Genomic DNA, 26587 nt, shown 5'->3' on the forward strand with positions numbered 1-26587 from the left:
ACACACACAAAAGAATTAAACATCAAACTGATAACACTGGTTACCTAATGGTAGCAGGATTATAAATAGTTTTGGTTTTTCAAATTCTATACTAGAAAAATGTAAGTTTTTTAGTGGTGCTTTTTAGAGATAATGTAAATATCCCATTTAACATTAAGATATATGATTATATTCCTAAAATAAATCTCATTTTAATGAATTTTTAAATAAATAAATAAATAAAATATCCATTCAATGAGACTCTCTCTGTTTTTGAGAATACATGTGAAAATTCTCAGAGTCAATTCACCACTATTAATTTTATTTTATATGTTTATTTGTTTGTTTTGCTTTTTAAGGACAGCAACCACGGCAGATGAAAGTTTCCAGGCTAGGGGTTGAATAGGAGCTACAGCTGCTGGCCCATGCCACAGCCACAGCAACATGGGACCTGAGCCTCATCTGCAACCTACACCATAGCTCAGAGCAATGCTGGATCCCTGACCTACTGAGTGAGGCTAGAGATCAAACCCGAATCTTCATGGAATACTAGTTAGATTCATTTCAGCTGCACCACAACAGGAACTCCACCACTATGGATTTTAGAGGTGAGACAGGGTAGAAGCTAAACTATGATGCACCTCCCAGCTCAGCTAAAGAACTTGTTTCTGTATTTGGTGTCCAGTTTTTGAAGTACACCGCATTAGCTTATACTTCTTCCTTATTATTGTGACTTTCTTCCCCTGATTTGATTATCTTCTGCTCATTCTATGGTAAAATTCCAAGTTTTCATTTCAATCTGAATACACCTTATTAAAAGGCTTCTAACCACTTTAATGGGTCCAGGATTAGTTTGTTTTGAGCCTAAAAATGACCATCTGTGCACACTGGATGGAATATGAAAACTGGAAGTACAAACACCAGTTAAGAATACTGTGGTAATCCCAAAAAAAGAAGATGGAGTTCTCACCCAACATGATGACAGTTAGAATGGAAAAAAGGGCAGGTGTTCCTACTGTGGTGCAACAGATTAATGATCCAGCATCGTCTCTGAAGCAGCACAGGTTCGATCCCCAGCCTAGCACAGTGGGTTAAGGATCTCACATTGCCACAGCTATAACACTGCAGCTAGGATTCGATCCCTGGCCCAGTAACTTCCATATTCCATGGGTTCAAGCAAAAAAAGAAAAAAAGAAAAGAGGGGGTAAAACCATTAAAGGGCTTTACTAGACATAAGGAATGAAGAGACCCAGCTTAAAACTTGCAAGGCTTCCTGTTGCCTTTAGGATAAAAACCAAAATTTTCTTTTTTCTTTTGCTTTTTTAGGGCTGCACTTGCAGCATATGGGAGTTCCCAGGCTAGGGGTCAAAAGAGAGCTGCAGCTACTGGCCTATGCCACAGCCATAGCAATGTCATATCCAAGTCACATCTGCAACCTGCATCACAGTTTGAGGCAACACTGAGTGAGGCCAGGGATCTAATCTGGATCCTTGTGGATATGAGTCATGTTCGTAAACCACTGAACCACAACAGGTTCCCCCCAAAAGCTAAATTCTTAACAAAACTTATAAACATCTGGCCTCTGCCCACATTTATAACCTCCTTGTATTCTATTCATCCCCTTTGTTCATGCCTTTGCTGTCTATGCTCCAGCGACACAGGTATTCTTTCATGTCCTTGAATATATCAAGCAGGCACCCTCCTGTCTAAAATCCCTGACATGCTATTCCCCTTGCCTGAAACACTTTCTCCTTTCTTTGCTTAGTTTACTCCTGCTCAGCTTTCATCTCAACTCAATTTTCACTTAATCAGGGAGAAGCCTTCCCTGATCCTCCAAATTAGACCAGTATAATACTGCTTTTCCTTCATTCCATTAATCACTGTATATGATTTACTCCATTTATCAAACATGTATTTATTTCATTCATGCTGCTTTTGCCACTAAATTCTAAACTCCATGAGGACAAAGACAGTCTTTACTCAAAATACAGCTGGGGAATCATTAAAATAGTACTTAGCAAAAAATACTTAATAAATGTGGAATGAATGAATGGGTAGATGGATTACTGAATAAATGATAAAGAAACTTTTGATCCCAGGTGAGACTAGGAATCTGACATAAAGTTAAATGAAAACTGAGGGAGTGCCAAGGGAATTCAATAGGTAAAGAACAGTCTTTTCAACGAATACTGTTGGGAAAACAACATACGCACAAACAAAAAGATGAACTTTGGTCCTTAAATAACACCATATACAAAAAAATAACTCAAGGTGGATCTGTGAAAGCTGAAACTATAAAATTTTTAGAAAAAAACATAGGTAAAAAATCTTCCATACTTCGGGCTACATAAAAGATTTCTTAGGAGTTCCTGTCGTGGCTCAGTGGTTAATGAATCCGACTAGGAACCATGAGGTTGCGGGTTCGATCGCTGGCCTTGCTTGGTGGGTTAAAGATCCGGCGTTGCCGTGAGCTGTAGTGTAGGTTGCAGACGCGGCTCGGATCCCAAGTTGCTGTGGCTCTGGCTTAGGCCACTGGCTACAGCTCCGATTGGACCCCTAGCCTGAGAACCTCCATATGCTGCGGGAGCAGCCCTAGACAAAGGCAAGAACACACACACAAAAAAAGATTTTTTTAGATACAACACCAAAAACAAAATCCATTAAAAATCTGATAAATCAGACCTCATCAAAATTCTTAACTTTTGCACTTGAAAAGACAGCATTAAGAGAATGAACAAAGGAGCTCCCGCTGTGGTTCAACAAGATTGGTGGCATCTTGGGAGCCCAGGGATGCAAGTTCAATTGCCAGCCCGGGAAAGTGGGTTAAAGGATTGGGCACAGTGTGTTAAAGGAAATTCTCTAGGTAGAAAAGGCCACAACTAGAAACAAAAATATTACAAATGACAAGGCTCACCAGTAAAGGCATACATATGGTAAAGGTAGGAAATCATCCACACACAAATATGCTACCAAAATCAGAAATCATGAGGAGGGTACAAACGCAGGACACTGGAGATGCACTTGCAATTAGAGAACAACAACTTAAAACAATCTTGTATGTGTATATGTGTGTGTGTATATATATACATATAGACTCCTATATCAAAAAGTCATGGTAACTGCAAACCAAAAATCAAAATAGATACACATACAAATAAGAAAAAGCAATCTAAACACAACACTAAAGAGAGTCATCAAACCAGAAGAGAAGAGAACAAAAAAAGAAGGGGAAGAAAAAAAGACCAACAAAAACAAATCCAAAACAATAAAATGGCAATAAAAACATACATATCTGGGATTTCCCACTGTAGCGCAGCAGAAACAAACCAACTAGTATCCATGAGGATGCTGGTTTGATCCCTGGCCTCAATCAGCGGGTAGGGAATCTGGCACTGCCATGAGCTGTGGTGTAGGTCACAGATACAGCTTGGATCTGGCATTGCTGTGGCTGTAGTGGTGCAGGCTGGCAGCTGTAGCTCTGATCTGATTCCTCGCCTGGGAACATCCATATGCCACAGTGCAGTCCTAAAAAACAAACAAACAAAAAAAACACCCATGCACATCAATAATTACCTTAAATGTAAATGGACTAAATGCCCCAAATAAAAGACACAGACTGGCTGAATGGATACAAAAACAAGACTCATATATTAGCTGCCTTCAAGAGCCCCACTTCAGTTCTAGGGACACATACAAAATGTAAATGAGAGAGTGGAAGAAAATATTCCATGCAGATGGAAATCCAAAGAAAGCTGCAGTAGCAATACTCATATCAGATAAAATAGACCTTAAAATAAAGAATATTATAAGAGCCATAGAAGGACATTACATAATGATCAAAAAATCAATCCAAGAAGATATAACAATTATAAACATGTATGCACACAACATAAGATCACCTTAATATATAAGGCAACTGCTAACAACCTTAAAAGGAGAAATTGACAATAACACAATAATAGTGGGGGACTTTAACACCCCACTTGTAGCAAAGGACAGATCATCCAGAGACAGAAAATCAACAAGGAAACACAGGCCTTAAATGAAGCATTAGACCAGATGAACTTAATAGATATTATTTATAGAACAGTCTATCCAAAAGGAGCAAAATATGCATTCTTCTCAAGTATGCACAGAACATTCTCTAGGATAGATCACATTCTGGGCCACAAATCAAGCCTTGGTAAATTTAAGAAATCTGAAATCATTTTGAGCATCCAATAAAATGAACAGCCTAGAAGAAATGGAAATTCTCAGAAAAGCACGATCTTCCAAGATTAAACCAAGACAAAATAGAAAAGATGAATGGACCAATCACAGGTACTGAAATTGAAACTGTGATTTAAAAAACTTCCATCATGGCTCAGTGGTTAACGAATCCAACTAGGAACCATGAGGTTGTGGGTTCGATCTCTGGCCTCACTCAGTGGGTTAAGGATCTGGCATTGCTGTGAGCTGTGGTGTAGAGTGCAGAAGTGGCTGGGATCCTGCATTGCTATGGCGCTGGTGTAGGCCAGCGGCTACAGCTCTGATTAGACCCCTAGGCCTGGGAACCGCCATACGCCACAGTTGTGGCCCTAGAAGACAAAAAATTAAAAAAAATTTTTTTAATTAAAAAAATAAAATTACAACAAAAATTACAAAATTTTGTTTTTGTTTTCCAATAAACAAAAGCCCAGGATCAGATGGCTTCACAGGTAAATTCTATCAAGCATTTAGAGAAGAGCTAACACCTATACTTCTGAAACTATTCCCAAAAACTGCAAAGGAAGGAACACTCCCAAACTCATTCTATGACGCCACCATCACCCTGATACAAAAACCTGACAAAGACAAAAACATAAAACACAAAAGACAAAAAACAAAAAAAGAAAATTACAAGCCAATTTCACTGACGAACATAGATTCAAAAATCCTCAACAAAATACTAGCAAACCAAATGCAACAAAACATTAAAAGGATTGCACACCATGATGACATGGGATTTATCCCAGGGATGCAAGGATTCTTCAATATCCAAAAATCAATCAGTGTGATACACCACATTAACCAACTGAAGAATAAAAACCATACGATCCTCTCAATACATGAAGAAAAAGCTTTTGACAAAATTCAACACCCATTTCCGAGAAAAACCCTCCAGAAGGGGGCACATAGGGAATCTACCTCAGCAAAATAAAGGCCATAGATGACAAGCCCACAGCTAACATCATTCTCAATGGTGAAAAGCTGAAAGAATTCCCACTAAGGTCAGGAACAAGACAAGGCTATCCACTTTCACTGCTTGTATTCAACATAGTATTGGAAGTCTTAGCCACAGCAATCAGACAAACAAAAGAAACAAAAGGTATTCAAACTAGAAGAGAAGAGGTAAAATTGTCACTGTATGCAGATGACATGGTACTTTATATAGAAAACCCTAAGGATTCAACCCAAAAACTACTTAAACTGATCAACAAACTCAGCAAAGTAGCAGGATATAAGGCTAACATTCAGAAATCAGTCGCATTTCTATATCCTAACAATGAAATATTAGAAAAGGAATACAAAAATATAATATCTTTTAAAATTGCACCCCAAAAAATCAAATACCTGGGAATAAACCTGACCAAGGAGGTGAAAGATTTATATGCTGAGAACTATAAAACATTACTCAAGGAAATTAAAGAGGATACAAAGAAATGGATGCTCCTGGGTTAGAAAAATTAATATTATAAAAATGGCCATGCTACCCAAAGCAATCTACAGATTCAATGCAATCCCTATCAAATTACCCATGGCATTTTTCACAGAAATAGAACTAACAAGCCAATAATTTATACGGAACCACAAAAGACCCAGAATTTCCAAAGCGAACCCAAGGAAAAAAAAAAACCCAGCAGGAGGCATAATTCTCCCAGACTTGAGGCAATTACAGAGCCACAGTAATCGAGATAGTGTGGTACTGGTATCAAAACAGACCAACAGACCAATGTAACAGAATAGAGAACCCAGAAATAAACCCAGACACCTATGGTCAATTAACCTTCGACAAAGGAAGCAAGAACATACAATGGGAAAAACACAGTCTTTTTGGTAAGTGGTGCTGGGAAAACTGGAGAGCTGCATGTAAATCCATGAAACTGGAATGCACCCTCACACCATGCACAAAAATACACTTAAAGACTTAAATGTAAGATAAGACACCATCAAACTCCTAGAAGAGAACTTAGGCAAAACATTACATCAAACTTACAAAAGTTTTCTCAGGTCAGTCTTCCAAAGCAAAAATAAACCAATGGGAACTAATCAATCAAAAATAAATCAAAGGAAACCATTAAAAAAACAAAAAGACAATTCACAGAATGGGAAAAAATAGTTTCAAACGATGCAACTGACAAGGGCTTAATCTCTAAAATATACAAACAACTTACATAACTCAACAGCAAAAAAAGGCAACAACCCAATGGAAAAATGGACAAAAGACCTGAATAGACATTTCTCCAAAGAAGATATACAGACAGCCAACAAGCACATAAAAAAATGCTCCACATCCCTGACTATTAGAGAAATGCAAATCAAAACTACCATGAGATACCACCTCACACCAGTTAGAATGGCCATGATTAGTAAGCCCACAAATAACATGTGCTGGAGAGGGTGTGGAGAAAAGGGAACCCTCTTGTACTGTTGGTGGGAATGTAAATTGGTACAACCACTATGGAGAACGGTATGGAGGTACCTTAGAAAACTATACATAGAACTACCATATTACGCAGCAATCCCACTCTTGGACATATATCCAGAAAAACTTTCCTTGAAAAAGACATATGCACCCACATGTTCACTGCAGCACTATTCACAATAGCCAAGACATGGCAAAAACCTAAATGTCCATCAATAGATGATTGGATTAAGAAGATGTGGTGTGTATACACAATGGACTACTACTCAGCCATAAAAAAGAACAAAATAATGTCATTTGCAGCAACATGGGTGGAACTAGAGACTCTCCTACTAAGTGAGGTTAAGTCAGAAAGAAAGACAAATATCATATGATTTCGCTTATATCTGGGATCTAATATATGGCACATGATTTTCTTTTCTTTCCACAGAAAAGAAAATCATGGGCATGGAGAACAGACTTGTGGTTACCAAGAGGGAGAAGGAGGGAGTGGGAAGGATTGGGAATTTGGAGTTAATAGATGCAAACTATTGCCTTTGGAATAGATGAACAATGGGATCCTGTTGTATAGCACTGGGAACTATGTCTGGTCACTTGTGATGAAGCATGGTAATGTGAGAAAAAACAGTGTATACACGTACATGTGACTGGGTCACCTCACTGTGTAGTAGAAAATTGACAGAACACTGTAAACCAGCTATAATGGAAAAAATAAAAATCATTATAAAAAATATATATAAACTCCTCCTGCAGCTCAACAGCAAAAAACCAACAATCCCATCAAAAAAAGGGCAGAAGATCTAAATAGACATTTCTCCAAAGAAGACATACAGATGGCCAAAAAACATAGGAAAACATCAACATCACTCATTATTAGTGAAATGCAAATCAAAACTACTATGAGGTACCACCTTGCACTAGCCAAAATGGCCATCATCAAAAAGTCTACAAACAATAAATGCTGGAGAGGGTATGGAGAAAAGGGAACCCTATTACACTGTTGGTGGGAATGTAAACTGGCACAACCACTATGGAAAACAGTACAGAGATTCCTCAGAAAACTAAAAATAGAATTACCATTTGATCCAGCAATCCTACTCCTGGGCATCTATCCACAGAAAACCATGACTTGAAAAGATACATGTACCCCAACGTACATTACAGCACTATATACAATAGCTGAGACTGGGAAGCAACCTAATGTCCATTGACAGAGGAGTAGCTAAAGAAAATGTGGTACATATATACAATGGAATATTACTCAGCCATAAAAAAGTATGAAATAATGGAATTTGCAACAACACAGATGGACCTAGAAATTATCATGCTAAGTGAAGTTAGACAGTGAGATACAAACATTACATGCCATCACTTATATATAGAATCTAAAAATAAGATACAATGAACTTATTTCAGAACAGAAACTGATTCATAGACTTTGAAAAACTTATGGTTTCCAAAGGAGAGAGGTTGGTGGAGGAGGGATGGGCTGGGGGTTTGGGATGGAAATGTTGTAAAATTAGGTAGTGCTAATAGCTGTACAACTACAAATATAATAAAATTCATTGAGTTTTTTTTTTTTTTTTTAAAAAAAGGATCCGGCATTGCCATACCTGCAGTGTAGGTCAAAGCTATGTCCCTGGCTGGCGAACTTCCATATGCTGTGGGTGAGGCCATTAAAAAAGAAAAGAAAATGACCAAAGAGAAACATTTGCAAATTACATATCTGCTAGGAATGTGTACTTAGAATATACAAAGGACTCTTTCAACTGAACAAGAAAACTAACAACCTGGGGCATTCCCTGGTGGTGTATAGTGGTTACAATTCAGCACCTTTTTTTTTTTTTTTGTCTTTTTAGGGCCACACCTGCGGCATATGGAGGTTCCCAGCCTCGGGGTCAAATCGGAGCTGTAGCTGCCAGCCTAGGCCACAGCCACAGCAAGCTAGACCTGAGCCATGTCTGCACCCTACACCACAGCTCATGGCAACACCAGATCCTTAACCCACTGAGCAAGGCCAGGGATCGAACCTGCGTCTGCATGGATACTAGTCAGATTTGTTTCTGCTGAAGACGATGGGAACTCCTCAGTTCAGCACTTTTGACTGAGCTCGATTCCTGGGTCTGGGAACTGAGATTCCACATCAAGCCACTAAGGGCTTCAGCCAAAAAAAAGACAACCCCATAAAAAACTGAAAAAGGATTTGAATAGCCATTTCACCAGATACCCAAATGGCATGAAAGATGCTCAATGTCATCAGACATTAGGGAAATGCATTTCAAAACCACAATGAGAGACTTCTTCACTAGAAATACACCACCCACTAGAGAGGCTATAATCAAAAAGACAGACAATAGGAGTTCCTGTTGTGGTTCAGTGGAAACAAATCTGACTAGTATCCATGAGGACACAGGTTCGATCTGTTGCCTTGTTCAGTGAGATAAGGATCTGGCACTGCCGTGAGTTGTGGTGTAGGTCACAGACATGGCTCAGATCTTGTGTTGCTGTGGCTATGGCGTAGGCCGGCAGCTGCAGTTCCAATTTGACCCCTAGCATGGGAACCACCATATGCCACAGGAGTGTCCCTAAAGAGACAAAAAAAAAAAAAAGACAGACAATAATAAATGTTGGTGAGCATGTTGAAAAACTGGAACCCTTAAACACTGCTGGTGAGAACAGAAAATGATGCAACCACTTGGAACACAGTTTGGCAGCTCCTCAAAATGTTAACCAGTTACCATATGACCCAGCAATTCTACTCCCAGGTGCCTACCCAAGAGAAATTAAAACACATATCCACATGTATACATAAATGTTTCTAGAAGAATTATTCAGAATAGCTTAAACATGGAAACAACTCAAATGCCTATCAAGTGAAGAATGAATAAACAAAATGTGGTATAACCAAACAATGGAGCACTCTTCATCAATAAAAAAGAATGAAATTCTGATAGTGAAGTAAGAGTTTTAACTAAAGAAATAACCCCCCAGCTGATGAGTCACCTACATGCCTGTCAACATCCTTTGCTCACCACATACCACCCTTCTTATAATCTTGTAGCTCCTAAGTACCTTATGTCCTTGCTAGCAGCCCTGCTAACCGTGCACCAGGCATTGCTTGTCAGTTTTGCTTTTTGTGATCTAGTTTGCTCAGCTTCTTAGGCAGGAACTCTGTCTGCTCCAGGAAGGGGGAGGGCCGGGACTGCTTGCACAGGGTAAAAAACCTTCACACCCGGAAGTATTTTATAAAAGCTACCCAGAACAAAGACCTGGTGCTCAGATCCTGGAGGCATCTCCTCTGAGCCTGCACCAGTGCTGAATAAATCTGGCTATTCCACATCTCCAAGTGCCACTTGTCTCTTTCCGCTGCCACGGTTTCTGCAACATTTTCTGGTGCGCTGGCTGGGAAGCTGACAACCGAGCTGGCCCCTAGGGCCACCGTTGTTGGGGAACCAGAGAAGGCCATGGTCACCAGCCCAGTGACAGGCAGATAGCACGTGCCCAAAAATTTTGCCAGATCCTAACTCTCATTCGGGCCGTGCTGGCCCCGGCTCACGCAGCTTCCTGAACGGACTCAGGAGAGTGGAAACAGGTTCCAGGATGGGACGTCAGACTGGTAAGTGCCCCAGGGACATCTGCCCAAGTCAGGACCCACCATACGGTGGAAGGAGAGACTAATCACCTCTCAGTGACCAGAGGGTCACTCAGGACAGGATTTATGCCCTCAGGATTAGGTGGCCTGTCAATTCTGGTGTGCGTGTGTGTGAATGGAGTGAACAAGAGCCCATGCTCTACCGTCTTCGGACTACGGAGTCTGAGTGGATCCTAACTGCAGTTCCATGGTGACCTCATATAGACTTTATGACTGCGCCGGCTCTGAAGGTTCTCTTCCCTCCCTGTGAGACTGGTCCAGGTCCAGGGTTTACACAGACCAGCCACATGCCAAGAGGCACCTTAAACCTCCAAGAGGGGGCAGTCAGGCAGACAAAAGTGAGTACTCCCCTACTGTTTGTCTTGCAACATCATCACAGGGTAGGAATTCACACAATAGGTGAATCAGCTTCAAAACCCACTGTCTTAGAATGTATGGTTAAGAATTTTAAGAAAGGATTTTCTAGAGATTATTGTATGAAACTGAGTTCTGGAAGACTGCACACTCTCTGTAGCCTAGAGTGGCCCTCCTTCGGGGAAGGATGGCCCTCAGAAGGGACCTTAGATGTGTCCACAGTTCGAGTAGTACACAATGTTATAAAAGGAGACCCTGGACACCCAGACCAATTTACACACATTGATCAGTGGTTAGAAGTTTCCCAGTTAAGACCACCTTGGGTTCAGTTCTGCATCACAGGCCAGGGATGGTGTAAGGTCCTAGTTGCTCAGTCCAAAAAGAAAACTGCCTCGAGAAAAGGAGCCACCTATTTTTCAAGAAGAGGCCAAGAACTTGCTGCCCCATGCCTCTCATCTCTATGTGCTACCAGCCCCTCCTTTGGGGGCCAAAGGTCCCCAATTGCCAGACACCCCACTCCCCTCTTTCTCCTCCTCCTCTTCCTGAAGTCCCCAAGGCGATATCACCCCTGCATCGATATCACTCCCGCAACCAGATTCACTGGAACCGGTGAGCAGGCATCTCTGGTCAGCCCTGGGAGCAGCTGCCCCAGCGCTACAAATGCCCTTACAGAAGACATGGGAACCTCAACATACCACCACAGATGGGACCATACAAGAGGGAAAACCAGTCTTTTACTACCAGCCCTTTTCCACGGCAGGCCCTCCTACAGGGGTAAAGGCGGAGGCTAAAAAGCCTACTGACATGGCCAAGACCACTGAGATGCTGCAAAAGCCGGATGAAAGCCCAGCCAACTTCTATGAGAAACTAGGTGAGGCTTTTCAGATCTTCACTCCTTTTGATCCTGAAGCCCCTGAGAACCAACCAAATGCTGCCTTTGTGGGACAGGCCCAATCAGACATCTGTAAAAAGCTACAGAAAATTGAAGGATTTGCAGGAAAAAATGCCACAAAATTACTAGAAATAGCCAACAAAGTTTTTGCTAACCCTCTGCAATGCAGAAAAGAGCCTGAAACAAAAAGCTGCGCTCCTGGCGGCCCTGTCGAAACCCGTACCTCCGGCAGGACTACCCTGTAAGTCAAGGGGCCCAAGGCCAGGAAAAAGGAGCCCCCTTGGACACGATCAGTGTGCCTACTGTAAAGACACTGGAAAAATGAATGTCCCAACCGTCCTGAGAAAAGGACCAAAGCGGCACCCCCACCTAGCCGTTACTAACCTGAGCCATCCAGCACGAATATGATAGGCTTAGCCAAAGCCGAATCCGACTGGGGGGACCAGGCTCTCTCCAACTAGGTCCCCAAGAGCCTATGGTCAGAATTCAAGTTGGGGGCTGTCCCGTAGACTTTATGGTAGATACAGGTGCTGAACATTCGGTGTTCACGCAAACTGTGACTCCTCTCTCAGGAAGAGAAACTACCATCACAGGTGCCCAAATCTGCAGGCCTTTCTGCAGTCCCCAATGGTGCCGGTTAGGAGGCCATGAGGTAGTACATGAATTTCTTTACCTGCCAGACTACCCAGCTCCCTCGACGAGAAAAGACCTGCTGGCCAAGATGGGGGCTCAAATCTCTTTCTCTGCAGACAATCAGCTCAACTCAAATTAACAGACCCGCCCTCTTCTTTAATCATGTCTCTCACTGTAAGGAGGGAAGAAAAATGGTGCCGGTACTCTTCCCCTCCAGAAGAGGGGAGCGTTCCCCTGGAACTAGAGACTGAGTACACATTGGTTTGGGCCAATGGAAACCCTCTGGGACTAGCAAGATGCCATGCTCCTATCTTGATTGATCTGAAACCTGGAGCTCAACTGGTAAAGCTGCAGCAGTACTCGATTCCCAGAGAAGCTCAACTGGGAATCCAGGCTCACCTGCACCGGCTACTTGAGCACGGACTTTTGATAAAGTGTCAGTCGCCCTGCAACACCCCCTTATTGCCTGTAAAGAAACCAGGGACACAAGCCTACTGCCCAGTTCAGGACCTGAGGGCCATAAATGAGGCAGCAATCATGCTGCACCCATCCGTGCCTAACCCGTATATCCTGCTGGGGCTAATCCCTTCCACTGCCAAGTGGTTCACTTGCCTGGACTTAAAAGATGCCTTCTTCTGCCTCCGAGTGGCACCTGCTAGTCAGCCCTTGTTTGCCTTTGAATGGGAAAACCCACACACTGGGACAAAGGAGCAGCTCATTTGGACAAGACTCCCACAAGGATTCAAGAACTCTCCTACTCTTTTCAGTGGTGCCACGGCCACTGACCTGGCTGAATTTCCTGGACAAAAACTAGACTGTGTCTTGCTGCAGTACATTGATGGCCTCTTGCTGGCCAGCACCACGAAGGCTCAATGCCTAGGGGGAACCAAAGCCCTTGTCTCCCTGCTAATGGAAGCTGGGTATTGGGTATCTAGGAAAAAGGCACAAATCTGTAAGAAACAAGTCAGGTATCTGGGATTTAACTTCATGCAGGGCCGACAAATGTTAGGTACTGAAAGTTTGTGCCATTCTGGTCCCTACCACCCACTGGAAGGTTGGTGAGTTCTTAGGGGCATCAGGATTCTGGGCAGCAGGGTATGGATCCCTGGGTTTTCAGACTTGGCCAGACCTCCATATGAGGCCCTGAAAGGAAGAGAAAAGGCTCCCCTTGAATAGGGACCGAACCAGGAGGCAGCATTTCAGACAATCGAGACGAAACTCACTGAGGCTCTGGCCTTAGGACTTCCTGATGTAACCAAAGAATTCAATCTCTTTGTTCATGAGAAAAATGGAATAGCCTTGGGAGTCCTAACCCAAGAATTTGGACCTTGACAGAGGCCGGTGGCCTATTTGTCTAAGCAAATTGACTCAGTTGTGGCCGGATGGCTTCCCTGCCTCTGAGCACTGGCAGCTACCACCTTGTTAAGGGAGGATGACAAGTTGACTCTGGGAAAGAACCTTAATGTTAAAGTCCCACATTCAGTTGTAACCCTGATGGACAATCAGGGCCATCACTGGCTCACGCATGCACGAATGACTCAATACCAAGGGTCACTATGTGAAAATCTATGGGTAAAGCTGGAAGTTGTATGAACCCTAAACCCAGCCACCTTCCTACCAGATGAAGTGGGGCCCCCAGACCATAACTTCTTAGAGGTACTAGATGAAGTGTTTTCCAGTAGGCCTGACTTAACTGACAGACCACTCCAAAATCCAGAACTGGTTCTAAATACTGATGGCAGCAGCTTCTTAAAGGATACAAAAAGGATGGCAGGATATGCTGTGGTATCTGATTCGGAAGTGATGGAAGTAGATGTGCTTCCTCAAGGTTGGTCAGCTCAGAGAACAGAATTATGGGCATTAATCAAAGTACTGGAGCTTAGCCAAGACCAGCGAGTTAATACCTATACCAACTCACAGTATGCCTTTGCAACTTCACACGTCCACGGAGCCTTATATAAGAAGAGGGGACTCCTCACTGCTGAAGGAAAAGGGATCAAAAACCAGGCTGAAATCTTAAATCTCCTAAAAGCAGTATGGGAGCCTTAAGAGGTGGCAGTTATCTACTGCAAAGGCCACCAAAAGGGAGGCGACCCAGTGGCAAAAGGAAATCGCAGTGTTGATGCAGCCGCCAGACGAGTAGCCTGGGGACAACCACCAGACAAACCCAAGGTCCTGCTGGCCCCAGAAGTGCCACCTGTCCCCAAGTACTCTCTAGAGGAAGAAAGGTGGATAAAAGAGGAAGGAGGAATCAAAACAAAGATGGGATGTGGATCACACAGGACCGCTGGGTTTATGTTCCAAACAGCTGGCCTACAAATTAGTCTACCAACAACACGAGCTAACCCACATGGGCAAAACTGCCTTAGAGACCTTACTGGTGGGTACTACCTCATTGCACGTCTTCCCGCACTCTCCTCCTCCATCTCCCAATGGTGCATAACTTATTTGAAAAATAATGCCTGCCAGGGCCTTAGCAGGGACACAACACTGTGGACTGTCCCCATCTGTGGATATGGAAGTAGACTTCACTGAAGTGACCCCGAGCAAGGGATACAAATACCTGCTAGTTTTTGTCTGTACCTTTTCAGGGTGGGTAGAAGCTTTCCCAGCCTGAACTGAGGGTCACCAGAAAAGACAAGACAAAGGGCCTTTTTTACATATCTTCAACTCTGTACTACAGATCAACCACACTGAAAAGATCTTCACTTAACTATGCTAATTCTCTATTTTTCCTTTTCAAAATTCTCCAACAGTCTTTACTGGAGTTTCCTTGTGGTGCAGCAGGCTAAGAATGCCACTGCAGTGGCTCAGGTCACTGCTGCGGTGGGAGTTCGATCACTGGCCCAGGAATTTCCACATGCCACTGGTCCAGGCAAAAAAATAAACTATCTTTATCCATTTCTTCCATTTCTTCTTCCACCCCACAGTTTTTTAATCTCCTAAAGTGTGTGTTCCTTCCTTACCTTCTTGTTGAAGCTGTCTCTCAACTAACAGTACCCTATTTTCAAAACTAATGGTCCTTTTTCTGTTCTCACTCTTTTAACTTTTCTGAAAAAGGATCCTGTCAGACTCCCATGCTTATAACTCTCTTAGCTTACACAACCTTATTATACTATTTCTAGTCCTCTTCCTACTTTCTCTGCTTCCATTTTCTTTACCAAATCCTTCACCTACACCCACTCACATCTTATCAAAATAAGGGAGGAACTATGCTTCAAAAATAAGAGAGAATCTGTTTTTTTATTTCTTCTCTTCTCACTTACAAAATCTATTTTACTTATTAACGCCAACCTGCTTCAAGTCACCAAGGTTTCTTCACCTCCATTAACTGTCCTTATGGCATTTTTCACGTCTTTGTTCTATTTCCCCAATTAAAAAATAAATTCAAAGAACATTACCTTATCTTTTCTCAATTTTGTAACCACTGAAAGCAATCAATGTATTATTGTATGTACAATGAATGAAATTCAGTATCTATTTCTGTCTGACTCATCAAAGAATGACTAGGATTATCCTCAGTAGATCTTTGGGAAGATATTTTGATCCAGCTTGGAAACTGTATTTTAAACATAATTAGAAAACTAAAAACATTCTATGACCTTTTCATATACACATTTAAAGTTGTAATAAAGTTTCCTGGCAGGCATTTATGCCCAGATGACTAATGATATTCAAGCTAAAAATGTTAAAGTTCTATAAAGCAAATTTAAATTCATCTAGGTTTCTAAAATTTGGAATCACAAAGCACAAAACTATAAATCTCAAGTAACATCTAGAAACACATGGCTCTAGGCTATTCTTTCACAGACTATTTGCTTCAGTCAAACTTTAATATCTTCAAAAAATTAATAACTTACCAAATCCCAAAGTCCAACTTGCCCAGATTTGGCCCCAGCTGCCACCAAAGTTTTAATTTCTGATGGATGAAGAGCCATTGAGGATATTGAGCCTTTGGTAACTTTACAAACAGTATCTTCACTAATGACCATGCCATTTAAATTGGCTTTGTAGCTGAGAATATTAAAAAGTCAAATTTTAGATGTAAAAGCAAACTCAGTAGTCAAAATAAGTAAAAGACAATTCAAAAATGAAAAATCACAATCAGTAATTACGGGAAAATATTCAATTTTCTGGCAACCAAGGAAATCAAATTAAACAATAGAGCACTTTTTTTCACCTATAAAAGCTAGTAAGTTGCAGTTAAATATACACACATATATTGCTAAGAGCAGAATAATTCATGTAAGATTTTCAGAAGTGTTAAAAAAAAAAAAAAAAAGCTCTTGGAAAACAATTCAGCATGCCCTAAAAGCCATATGCCTATAATATATGACACATGAATCTCACTTCTGGAATCTATTCCAAGGAAATATTCCACTATCACAATATACACTTCAACAACATACTCACATACAAACACTCAAGACTAAATAGAAAAAAACTCCAAATAGCAAGGGAAAGGAGGTTAATTCCACCTACTAAATGAAATATTATGCAATTATTCAATAAATTTAAAGACTTTAGTAACAGGCAACCACAGTATTAATGGAAAAGCATAATGCAAAATTGTATATACATTACAACATAACAAAGTAAGAGTAAATGTGATTTCACTCATTTATTAAACACTGAATGAATATAAAATTATGTGCTATGTACTTTTCTGGTTATTGAGACAAAACTCCTACGTTCGCTAAATTTACATGCTAGTGGTATTGCATATATTGATACTTGAAAGGAAATACACACACAAAAAAAAAAACAGTTGTTAGGATGGAAATATTATAGGTAAATTTTTTCACTCATTGAAAATTTTTCCAGAGTTCCTGTCATGGCACAGCAGAAACGAATCCAACTAGGAACTGTGAGATTGCAGGTTTAATCCCTAGCCTTGCCACGAGCTGTGGTGTAGGTCACAGACACAGCTCAGATCCTGCGTTGCTGTGGCTGTGGCGCAGGCCAGCAGCTGTAGTTCTAATTTGACCCCTAGCCTGGGACCCTCCATGTGGCTCGGGTGCGGCCCTAAAAAGCAAAAAAATAAATTATTAAAAATAAATAAAAATTTTCCTAAAATGGTATATAGTCTTTCTAACTTAAAAATCTCAGAAAATGTAAAACAAAAACAAGGAATTTTAACTCAGAGTTCCCACCGTGACACAGCTGCAGCTTGGATTAAGTATCTACCCTGGGAATTTTCATATGCTATGGGTGTGGCCACAAAAACAAAAACAAAAAAACCCCAAGGAATTTAACTCACCTTTTAATGCTAGATAACGCCTTCTCTTTGTTTTTACTACCTGTCTGAAATAATGGAAGAGACAAAGTACTAAGTTAATATAGGTACTGAAATTTCCTTAACAGAAGGTTCTAAAAGCTAAAAGCCATCCCAAGTGATACCTTGCTCACTTCTGCCCAAGTCTGTAGAAATCCTTTAAATATTTCACTGTTAATATCTCGATTTTCAGGAGTCATTTCTAAAGGCCCAGGAGGTAACAAAGGCTGTTATAAAAAATAAGAAAAAATAGTTGATTATCACACTGCCCTAGAATATAAGCTTGAGGTTTCTCACTACTTTGGTTTTTTGTTTTTGTTTTTTGGGTTTTTTTTTTTTTTTTTTTTTGTCTTTTTACCTTTTCTAGGACTGCTCCCACAGCATATGGAGGTTCCCAGGCTAGGGGTCCAGTCGGAGCTGTAGCCACCAGCCTACACCAGAGTCACAGCAACTCGTGAGCCGAGCCGCATCTGCAATCTACACCACAGCTCACAGCAATGCCGGACCCTTAACCCACTGAGCAAGGCCAGGGATCGAACCCGCAACCTCATGGTTCCTAGTCAGATTCATTAACCACTGAGCCACGACAGGAACTCCCTCACTACTTTACTTTGAAAATCAACAATAGGAATGACACATAGTTAGCATTCAAAAGTAGTTGTTCAATGAATGAATGCCAAGCATCCTATAAAGCAATAACATATATTATCTCATTTAATCCCCTTAATAATCCAGTGAATAAGATACCACATTTCAAAGATACTGGAATAAAACTTAAAGAAGTTAATTTGTCCAAAGTTATACTGCCAGTAACTGGAGTTGCTGGCAATTGATTCAGATCATCTCATTACTCAAAGCTATTACTCTATGTCAGTGTCTTTTTTTATGTCAGTAGTTTTTTTTAATCATAGGTTGTAACACATGGGTCGTGAAATTATTTTCTGGGGAGGGCCACACCCTCAGCATGAGGAAGTTCCCAGGCCAGGAACCAAGCCCATGCCACAGCAGTAACAATGCTTAACCTTAACCTGCTGAACCACCAAGGAATTTCTGTGAAATCATTTTAATACATCACAACCAACAATGTGTTTTAATGATTGAGAAAAGAATAGACTGAAAAATACAAAAGGGCATCACATGTAATAAGCATTACTTTACAAAGTTTTATGTCAGTTGTCTATTGTAATTGTGTGTAAATATATTCCTTATCATGGATGGATAGAAGGTCCAAAAAATTTGAAAGCTTCTCTTCTCCTAGCAACTTAATTGCAGTTAGCTCCCAAATCACCAGGCTAATGAGTGCTATCTTCCAATGTATAATTAAGCACCTAGATATAAAGTATTAAAAACAATAAGTGCTCCTGAATAAAAAATATACTCATAATCTTATTTGGACAATAAATTTGGTAAATAAAACTCTTTCCACTCACTGACAGTATAAAATTAAACTACAGCAAGGGATCCCCATCACTGTTATTATATGTTATTATTAATAATATTAGTAACTACCATTTATTGCTTACTTACGAAGCCCTTAATATAATGTAAGGAACTTTAAAGACATTATTTCATTTAACACTCAAAATACCCCTTTGAGGTTTCTATTATTGTTGACATTTTTAGAATGGGTAAACTGAGCCCCAGAAAGGCTAAGGAATTTGCCCAAAAATCCCACATAGGGTAAGTCTGCAGAAATATAGAATCTAACCTAGTCTTTTAGGAGTTAGAAATCTTACTCATTAAAACATAGCCAAGGAGTTCCCGTTGTGGCTCAGTGGTTAATGAATCTGACTAGGAACCATGAGGTTGCAGGTTCGATCCCTGCCCTTGCTCAGTGGGTTAAGGATCCGGCGTTGCCATGAGCTGTGGTGTAGGTCACAGACATGGCTCGGATCCCACGTTGCTGTGGTTCTGGCGTAGGCCGGAGGCGACAGCTCCGATTAGATCCCTGGCCTGGGAACCTCCATATGCCGTGGGAGCGGTCCAAGAAATGGCAAAAAGACACACACAAAAAAAAAATTAATTAAAAAAAAATAAAACATAGCCAAGTATTAAATTAATGAAGTACGAATTAAACATAATTTAATGAATTTTTACTCTAGTTTCAAACAAATTTTTTCAGTATTTTACTGAGTTAATACATTGTACTTGGACTCCTCCTTACATTTTCATCAGCTACTAATATTGGCTGGGTTGGAGTTGCTGGTAATGGAACTCCTGAAGGATCAACTTTTAGTAATCGCATTGACCTTCTACATCCAGTCCCATTTTCTTTCTTCTTAGGCTTCTTTCTAAAGGAGAAAGGGAAAACTTGTATTACACTCATAAAAGAGTTATATGTATTTATTATCAAGAAGATAACTTCTAGTAATGTGTCTCACAGATACATTCACACACTGCAAAGATGTATATACATGGCCACACTGATTTTTATTAAAAGTCTGGAAACATCAAAAACGTTCATCATTGGAAGGTGAGGAGTGTTAAATTGTTTTTTTGTCTTATTTTTTTGTCTTTTTAGGGCCACACCCATGGCATATGGAGGTTCCCAGGCTAAGGGTCCAATCGGAGCTGTAGCTGCCAGCCTACGCCAGAGACACAGCAACACCAGATTCAAGCCTCATCTGTGACCTGCACCACAGCTCATGGCAACACCAGATCCTTAACCCACTCAGCGAGGCCAGGGATCGAACCTGCAACTTCATGGATCCTAGTCGGATTCGTTTCCGCTGTGCCACGACAGGAACTCCGAGGAGTGTTAAATTATGACATACCTATCTAGCAGAATATTATGCAGCCATAAGAAAGAATGAAAAAGATCTTTGCTGATATGACATGAACTCTAAGATATACGAAGCTAAAACAATGTCCAATACACGTTGAATGATTCCATTTATTTTACAAAAAAATATACATATACATTTATAATTGCTGAGATTACATGTGGAAGAATATCCATGAAACTATGAACAGTGCTTTCCTCTGGGGAGAAGGCCTGGAGAACTAAGGTTGTGGACAGGAAAAACACTTAAATGTTTCATTGTATTCCCTTCCAAACGGTTTACTTTTTAAAATCATATACATACCTACTTTTTTTTCAAAGTTTTATTGAAGAATAGCTGATTTACAACATTGTGATAATTTCTATTGTACAACAAAGTGATTTTCAGTTATATATATATTTACAAAGATCCATTCTTTTTCAGGCTCTTTTTCCATAGAGATTACTGAATACTGTTTAAGAGTTCCCTGTGCTATACAGCAGGTCCTGGTTGGCCAATCACTTCATATACTACAGTGTGCTTATGCCAATCCCAAGCCATCCTTTTCTCCCAACCTATTCCCTTTGGTAACCACAAGTTTGTTTTTGAGGTCTACCAGTCTGTTTCTGTTCTGCAAGTAAGTTCATTTGTATCCTTTTTTTATATTCCACATGTAAGTGATAGCATATGATGTTTGTCTTTCTCTGACTTACTTCCAAACAGCATTATTTCATTCTTTTTATGGCTGAGTAATATTCCATTGTGTGTGTGTGTGTGTGTGTGTGTGTGTGTGTGTGTGTGTATAAATGTATATACACACAATGGAATATATTACATACATATAATCTCTTTCTCATCCAAGTCTCTGTTGATAGACATTTAGTTTGTTTCCATGTCTTGGCTATTGTTAAGAGTGCCACAATGAACACTGGGGTGCATGTATCTTTTTGTGTGTGTGTCTTTTTGTTTTTTTAAGTGCTGTACCCAGGGCACATGGAGGTTCCCAGGCTAGAGGTCAAATTGGAGCTGTATCCACCGGCTTACACCACAGCTACAGCAACTACAGATCTGAGTGGCATCAGCAACCTACACCACAGATCATGGCAATGCCAGATCCTTAACCCACTGAGCAAAGCCACAGATCAAACCTGTATCCTCATGGATACTAGTCAGATTCATATGTGGTTAGCCACGAGGTAACTCCATGTATCTTTTTTAATTATGGCTTTTCTCTGGATCTAGGATTGCTAGATCATACAGTAGTTCTATTTAATAAGGAAACACAGGACCCTGAATGAAGCATTAGATGAGATACTTAATAGATATTTATAGGACATTCCTCCAAAAGCAAGAGAATACACATTCCTCTCAAGTGCACACAGAATGCTCTCTAAGATGGATCACATCCTGGGCTACAAATCAAGCCTCAGTAACTTTAAGAAAACCGAAATCATATCAAGCATCTTTCCTGACCACAACGCTATACAACTGGAAATCAACAACTAGAAAAAAAACTGCAAAATCACAAACATGTGGAGACTAAACAACATGCTTCTAAACAACCAATGGATCACTGAAGAAATCAAAGAGGAAATTTAAAAATACTAGAAGCAAATGACAACAAAGATATAGCACTCCAAAACCTATGGGATGCAGCAAAAGTAGGTTTTTTTGTTGTTGGTTTTTTTTTTTTTTTTTTGTCTTTTTGCCATTTCTTGGGCGGCTTCTGTGGCATATGGAGGTTCCCAGGCTAGGGGTTGAATCGGAGCTGTAGCCACCGGCCTACACCACAGCCACAGCAACGCAGGATCCAAGCTGCGTCTGCGACCTACACCACAGCTCATGGCAACGCCGGATCCTTAACCCATTGAGCAAGGGCAGGGACCGAACCCGCAACCTCATGGTTCCTAGTCGGATTCGTTAACCACTGAGCCATGACGGGAACTCCCAAAAGCAGTTCTAAGAGGGAAGTTTCTAGCAATACAAGCCTACCTCAGGAAACAAGGAAAAGCTCAAATAAACAACCTAACTTTACATCTAAAGCAACTAGAGAAAGAACAGACAAGACCTAAAGTTAGCAGAAGGAAAGAAATCATAAAGGTCAGAGCAGAAATCAATGAAATAGAAACAAAACCATAGAAAAGATCAATGAAACGAAAAGCTGGGTCTTTGAAAACATCAACAAAATTGATAAACCCTTAGCCAGACTTATCAAGAAAAAAAGAGAGAGAACTCACATCAGTACAATTAGAGATGAAAATGGAGAAGTAACAACAGACATCACAGAAATACAAGGGATCATAAGAGACTACTACATACAACTATACCCCAATAAAACAAAAAACCTAGAAGAAATGGACAACTTCTTAGAAAAGTACAATCTTCCAAGACTAAACCAAGATAGATGGACCAATCACAAATACTTAAATGGAAACTGTGATTAAATATCTTCCAATAAACTAAAGTCCAGGACCAGATAGCTTCACAGGCAAATTCTATCAAACATTTAAAGAGCTAACACCTATCCTTCTGAAACTACTCCAAAAAAACTGCAGAGGAAGGAACACTCCCAAACTCATTCTATGAAACCACAATCACCCTGATACCAAAACCAGACAAAGATACCAGAAAAAAAAAAGAAACTTACAGGCCAATTTCACTGATGAACATAGATGCAAAAAATCTCCAACAGAACTCTAGAAAATCCAGTCCAACAATACATTAAAAGGACTGTACACCATGATCAAGTGGGATTTATCCCAGGGATGCAAGTATTCTTCAATATCTACAAATCAATCAGTGTGATATGCCATATTAACCAAATGAAGAATTAAAAACTGTACGATTCTCTCAATAGATGCAGAAAAAGCCTTTGACAAAATCCAACACCCATTTCTGATAAAAACCCTTCAGAAAGTGGGCATACTGGGAACCTACCTCAACATAATAAAGGCCATATATGACAAACCCACAGCAAACATCATTCTCAATTGTGAAAAGATGAAAGAATTCCCGCTGAGATCAGGAACAAGATAAGGATGTCTGCTCTCACTGCTACTCTTCAACATAGCTTTGGAAATCCTAGCCACAGCAATCAGAGAAGTAAAAGAGATAAAAGGAATCCAAATTGGAAAGGAAGAAATAAAACAGTCACTCTTTGCAGATGACATGATATTATACCTAGAGAATCCTAAAGACTCTACCAGAAAACTATTAGAGCTCATCCATGAATTTGGCAAAGTCACAGGATACAAAATTAATACACATAAATCAACTGCATTTCTATATACTAACAATGAAAGATCAGAAAGAGAAATCAGGGAAGCAATCCCGTTTACCATCGCATCCAAAAGAAAAAATTACTTAGGAGTAAACCTACCTAAAGAGACAAAAGACCTGTACTCTGAAAACTATAAGACACTGATGAAAGAAATCAAAGATGACACCAACAGATGGAAAGACATACCATGCTCTGGGATTGGAAGAGTCAATATTATCAAAATGACTATACTACCTAAGGCAGTATACAGATTCAATGCAATCCCTATCAAATCACCAAGGACATTTTTCACAGAACTTGAACAAAATATTTTAAAGTTTGTTTGGAAGCACAAAAGACCCAGAATAGCCAAAGTTTGATATCCTGAAAAAGAAAAATGGAGCTGGAGGAATCAGGCTCCCGGACTTCAGACTATACTACAAAGCAACAGTCGTCAAAACTGCATGGTACTGGCACAAAGACAGACATATAGATCAGTGGAACAGGATAGAAAGCCCAGAATTAAACCCACGCACCTACAGTCAACTAATCTATGACAAAGGAGGCAAGAATATACGATGGAGAAAGGACAGCTTGTTCAATAAGTGGTGCTGGGAAAACGGGACAGCCACATGGAAAAGAATGAAACTAGATCACTTCCTAATACCACACACAAAAATAAACTCCAAATGGATTAAAGACCTAGCTATAAGACCAGTCACTATACAACTCCTAGAGGAAAACATAGGCCAAACACTCTCTCACATAAATGACAGCAACATCTTCTCAGATCCACCTCTTAGAGTATTGGCAATAAAAAGAAAAATAAACAAATGGGATCTAATCAAACTTCAAAGTTTCTGCACAGCAAAGGAAACCCTAAACAACACAAAAAGACAACCCACAGAATGGGAGAAGATATTTGCAAATGAATCAACTGACAAGATATTAATCTCCAAAATTTATAAACACCTTCTGCAGCTCCATACCAAAAAAAACCAAACAACCCCATTAAAAAATGGGAAGAAGATCTAAACAGACAGTTCTCCAAAGAAGACATACGGATGGCCAAAAAACACATGAAAAGATGTTCAACGTCACTCATTATTAGAGAGATGCAAATCAAAACCACTCTGAGGTACCACCTTACACCAGCCAGAATGGCCATCATCCAAAAGTCTGCAAACAGTAAGTGCTGGAGAGGGTGTGGAGAAAAAGGAACCCCATTACACTGTGGGTTGGAATGTAAATTGGTGCAACCACTGTGGAAAGCAGTATGGAGATTCCTCAGAAAACTAAACATAGAACTACCATTTGATCCAGCAATCCCACTCCTGGGCATCTATCCAGAGAAAACCACGACTCGCAAAGACACATGTACTCCAATGTTCATTGCAGCACTATTTTCATTAGCCAAGACATGGAAACAACCTAAATGTCCATCGACAGAAGAGTGGATCCAGAAGATGTGGTACCTATACACAGTGGAATATTACTCAGCCATTAAAAGGAACAAAATACCAGCATTTTTTGCAACATGGATGGATCTAGAAATTATCATGCTAAGAGAAGTCAGCCATACAATGAGACACCATCATCAAACACTATCACTGATATGTGGAATCTGAAAAAAGGACAGACTGAACTTCTTTACAGGACAGATGCTGACTCACAGACAATGAAAAACTTTTGGTCTCTGGAGGAGACAGTTTGGGGGGGGGATGTGCTTGGGTTGTGGGATGGAAATCCTGTGAAATCAGATTGTTATGATCATTATACAACTACAGATGTGATTAAATAAATAAATAAATAAATAAAAATAAAAAGCAAAAAAAATTTTCTCACACCACATACAAAAATAGGCACAAAATGGATTAAAGACTTTAAAGTAAAAACTGAAATCATAAAACTCCTAGAAGACATTGATCTTAGCAATAATTTTATAGATGTCTCCTCAGGCAAGGGAAACAAAAGCAAAAATTAAACAAATGGGGCCTAATAAAACTTAAAACCCATGGAGTTCCCTTTGTGGCTCAGTGGTTAACAAACCTTAAGGATACAGGTTCGATCCCTGGCCTTGCTCAGTGGGTTAATTAAGGATCCAGCGTTGCTGTGAGCTGCAGTGTAGGTTGCAGATGCAGCTCGAATCCTGCGCTGCTGTGGCTATGGCATGGGCTGGCAGCTGTAGCTTTGATTTGACCCCTGGCCTCGGAACTTCCATATGCTGCAGGTTAGGCCCTTAAAAAAAAAAAAACTTAAAACCTTTTGGGAGTTCTCTTGTGGCACAGCAGGTTAAGGATCCAGTACTGTTACTGAAGCAGTCCGGGTCACTGTTGTGGTGTGGGTTCAATCCCTGGCCTGGGAACTTCCACATCCACATGCCACAGGCGTGGTCAAAAAGAAAACAAAAACGAAAACAAAAAACTTAAAAGCTCTTGCACTGCAAAGGAAACCATCAACAAAACAAAAAGCCAACCTACTGAAGGGAAGAAAATATTTGCAAATGTTATGTCCAATAAAGTGTTAATATCCAAAATATATAAACTGCTCATGAAACTCAATATTAAAAAAAACAATCAAACAATGGGCAAAGGATATGAATAGGCATTTTTCCAAAGAAGACATACAGATGGCCAACAGGCACAAAGTGAAAATATTAGATCACTAATAAAATAGGAACTGTAAGTCAAAATCATATTGAGCATCACATCACATCACACCTGTCAAAAAAAAAGACCACAAATAACAAGTATTGACAAGGACATGGAGAAAAGGTAACCCTTATACACTGTTGGGAATGTAAATTGGTACAGCCACTGTGGAAAATGTTATGAAGTTTCCTCAAAAAAATAAAAACACAACTACCATATGATCCAGCAATTCCACTTCTGGGTATTTATGTGAAGAAAAACAAAACACTAGCTCAGAAAGATACATGCACACCAATGTTCACAGCAACATTATTCATAATAGCCAAGATATGGAAGCAACCTAAATGTCCATCAAGAAATGAATGGATAAAGAAGATGTAGAATATATGTGGTATACACACACACAATGGAGTAATAGAATAACACTTAGCCATAAAAAGAATGAAATTTTGCCACTTGCAACAAC

The 26587-nt window shown here is 40.2% G+C and overlaps 1 protein-coding gene across 7 annotated transcripts in view; it reads right to left on the reverse strand.

Moving 5' to 3' along the window:
- WDR76 (WD repeat domain 76) overlaps positions 1-26587 on the reverse strand; it is an 89593-nt gene that overhangs the window by 26424 nt on the left and 36582 nt on the right. For all 7 annotated transcript variants that reach the window (XM_021096581.1, XM_003121544.4, XM_021096554.1 and 4 more), the window contains 4 exons: positions 19614-19740; positions 17575-17676; positions 17435-17478; positions 16035-16188 (listed from right to left, as the gene is read on the reverse strand). In XM_021096581.1, coding sequence (XP_020952240.1) covers positions 16035-16188; positions 17435-17478; positions 17575-17676; positions 19614-19740 — 427 coding nt within the window. The remainder of the gene's footprint in view (positions 1-16034; positions 16189-17434; positions 17479-17574; positions 17677-19613; positions 19741-26587) is intronic.

Source organism: Sus scrofa, chromosome 1 (assembly GCF_000003025.6).
Source record: "Sus scrofa isolate TJ Tabasco breed Duroc chromosome 1, Sscrofa11.1, whole genome shotgun sequence".
Lineage (NCBI taxonomy): Eukaryota > Metazoa > Chordata > Mammalia > Artiodactyla > Suidae > Sus > Sus scrofa.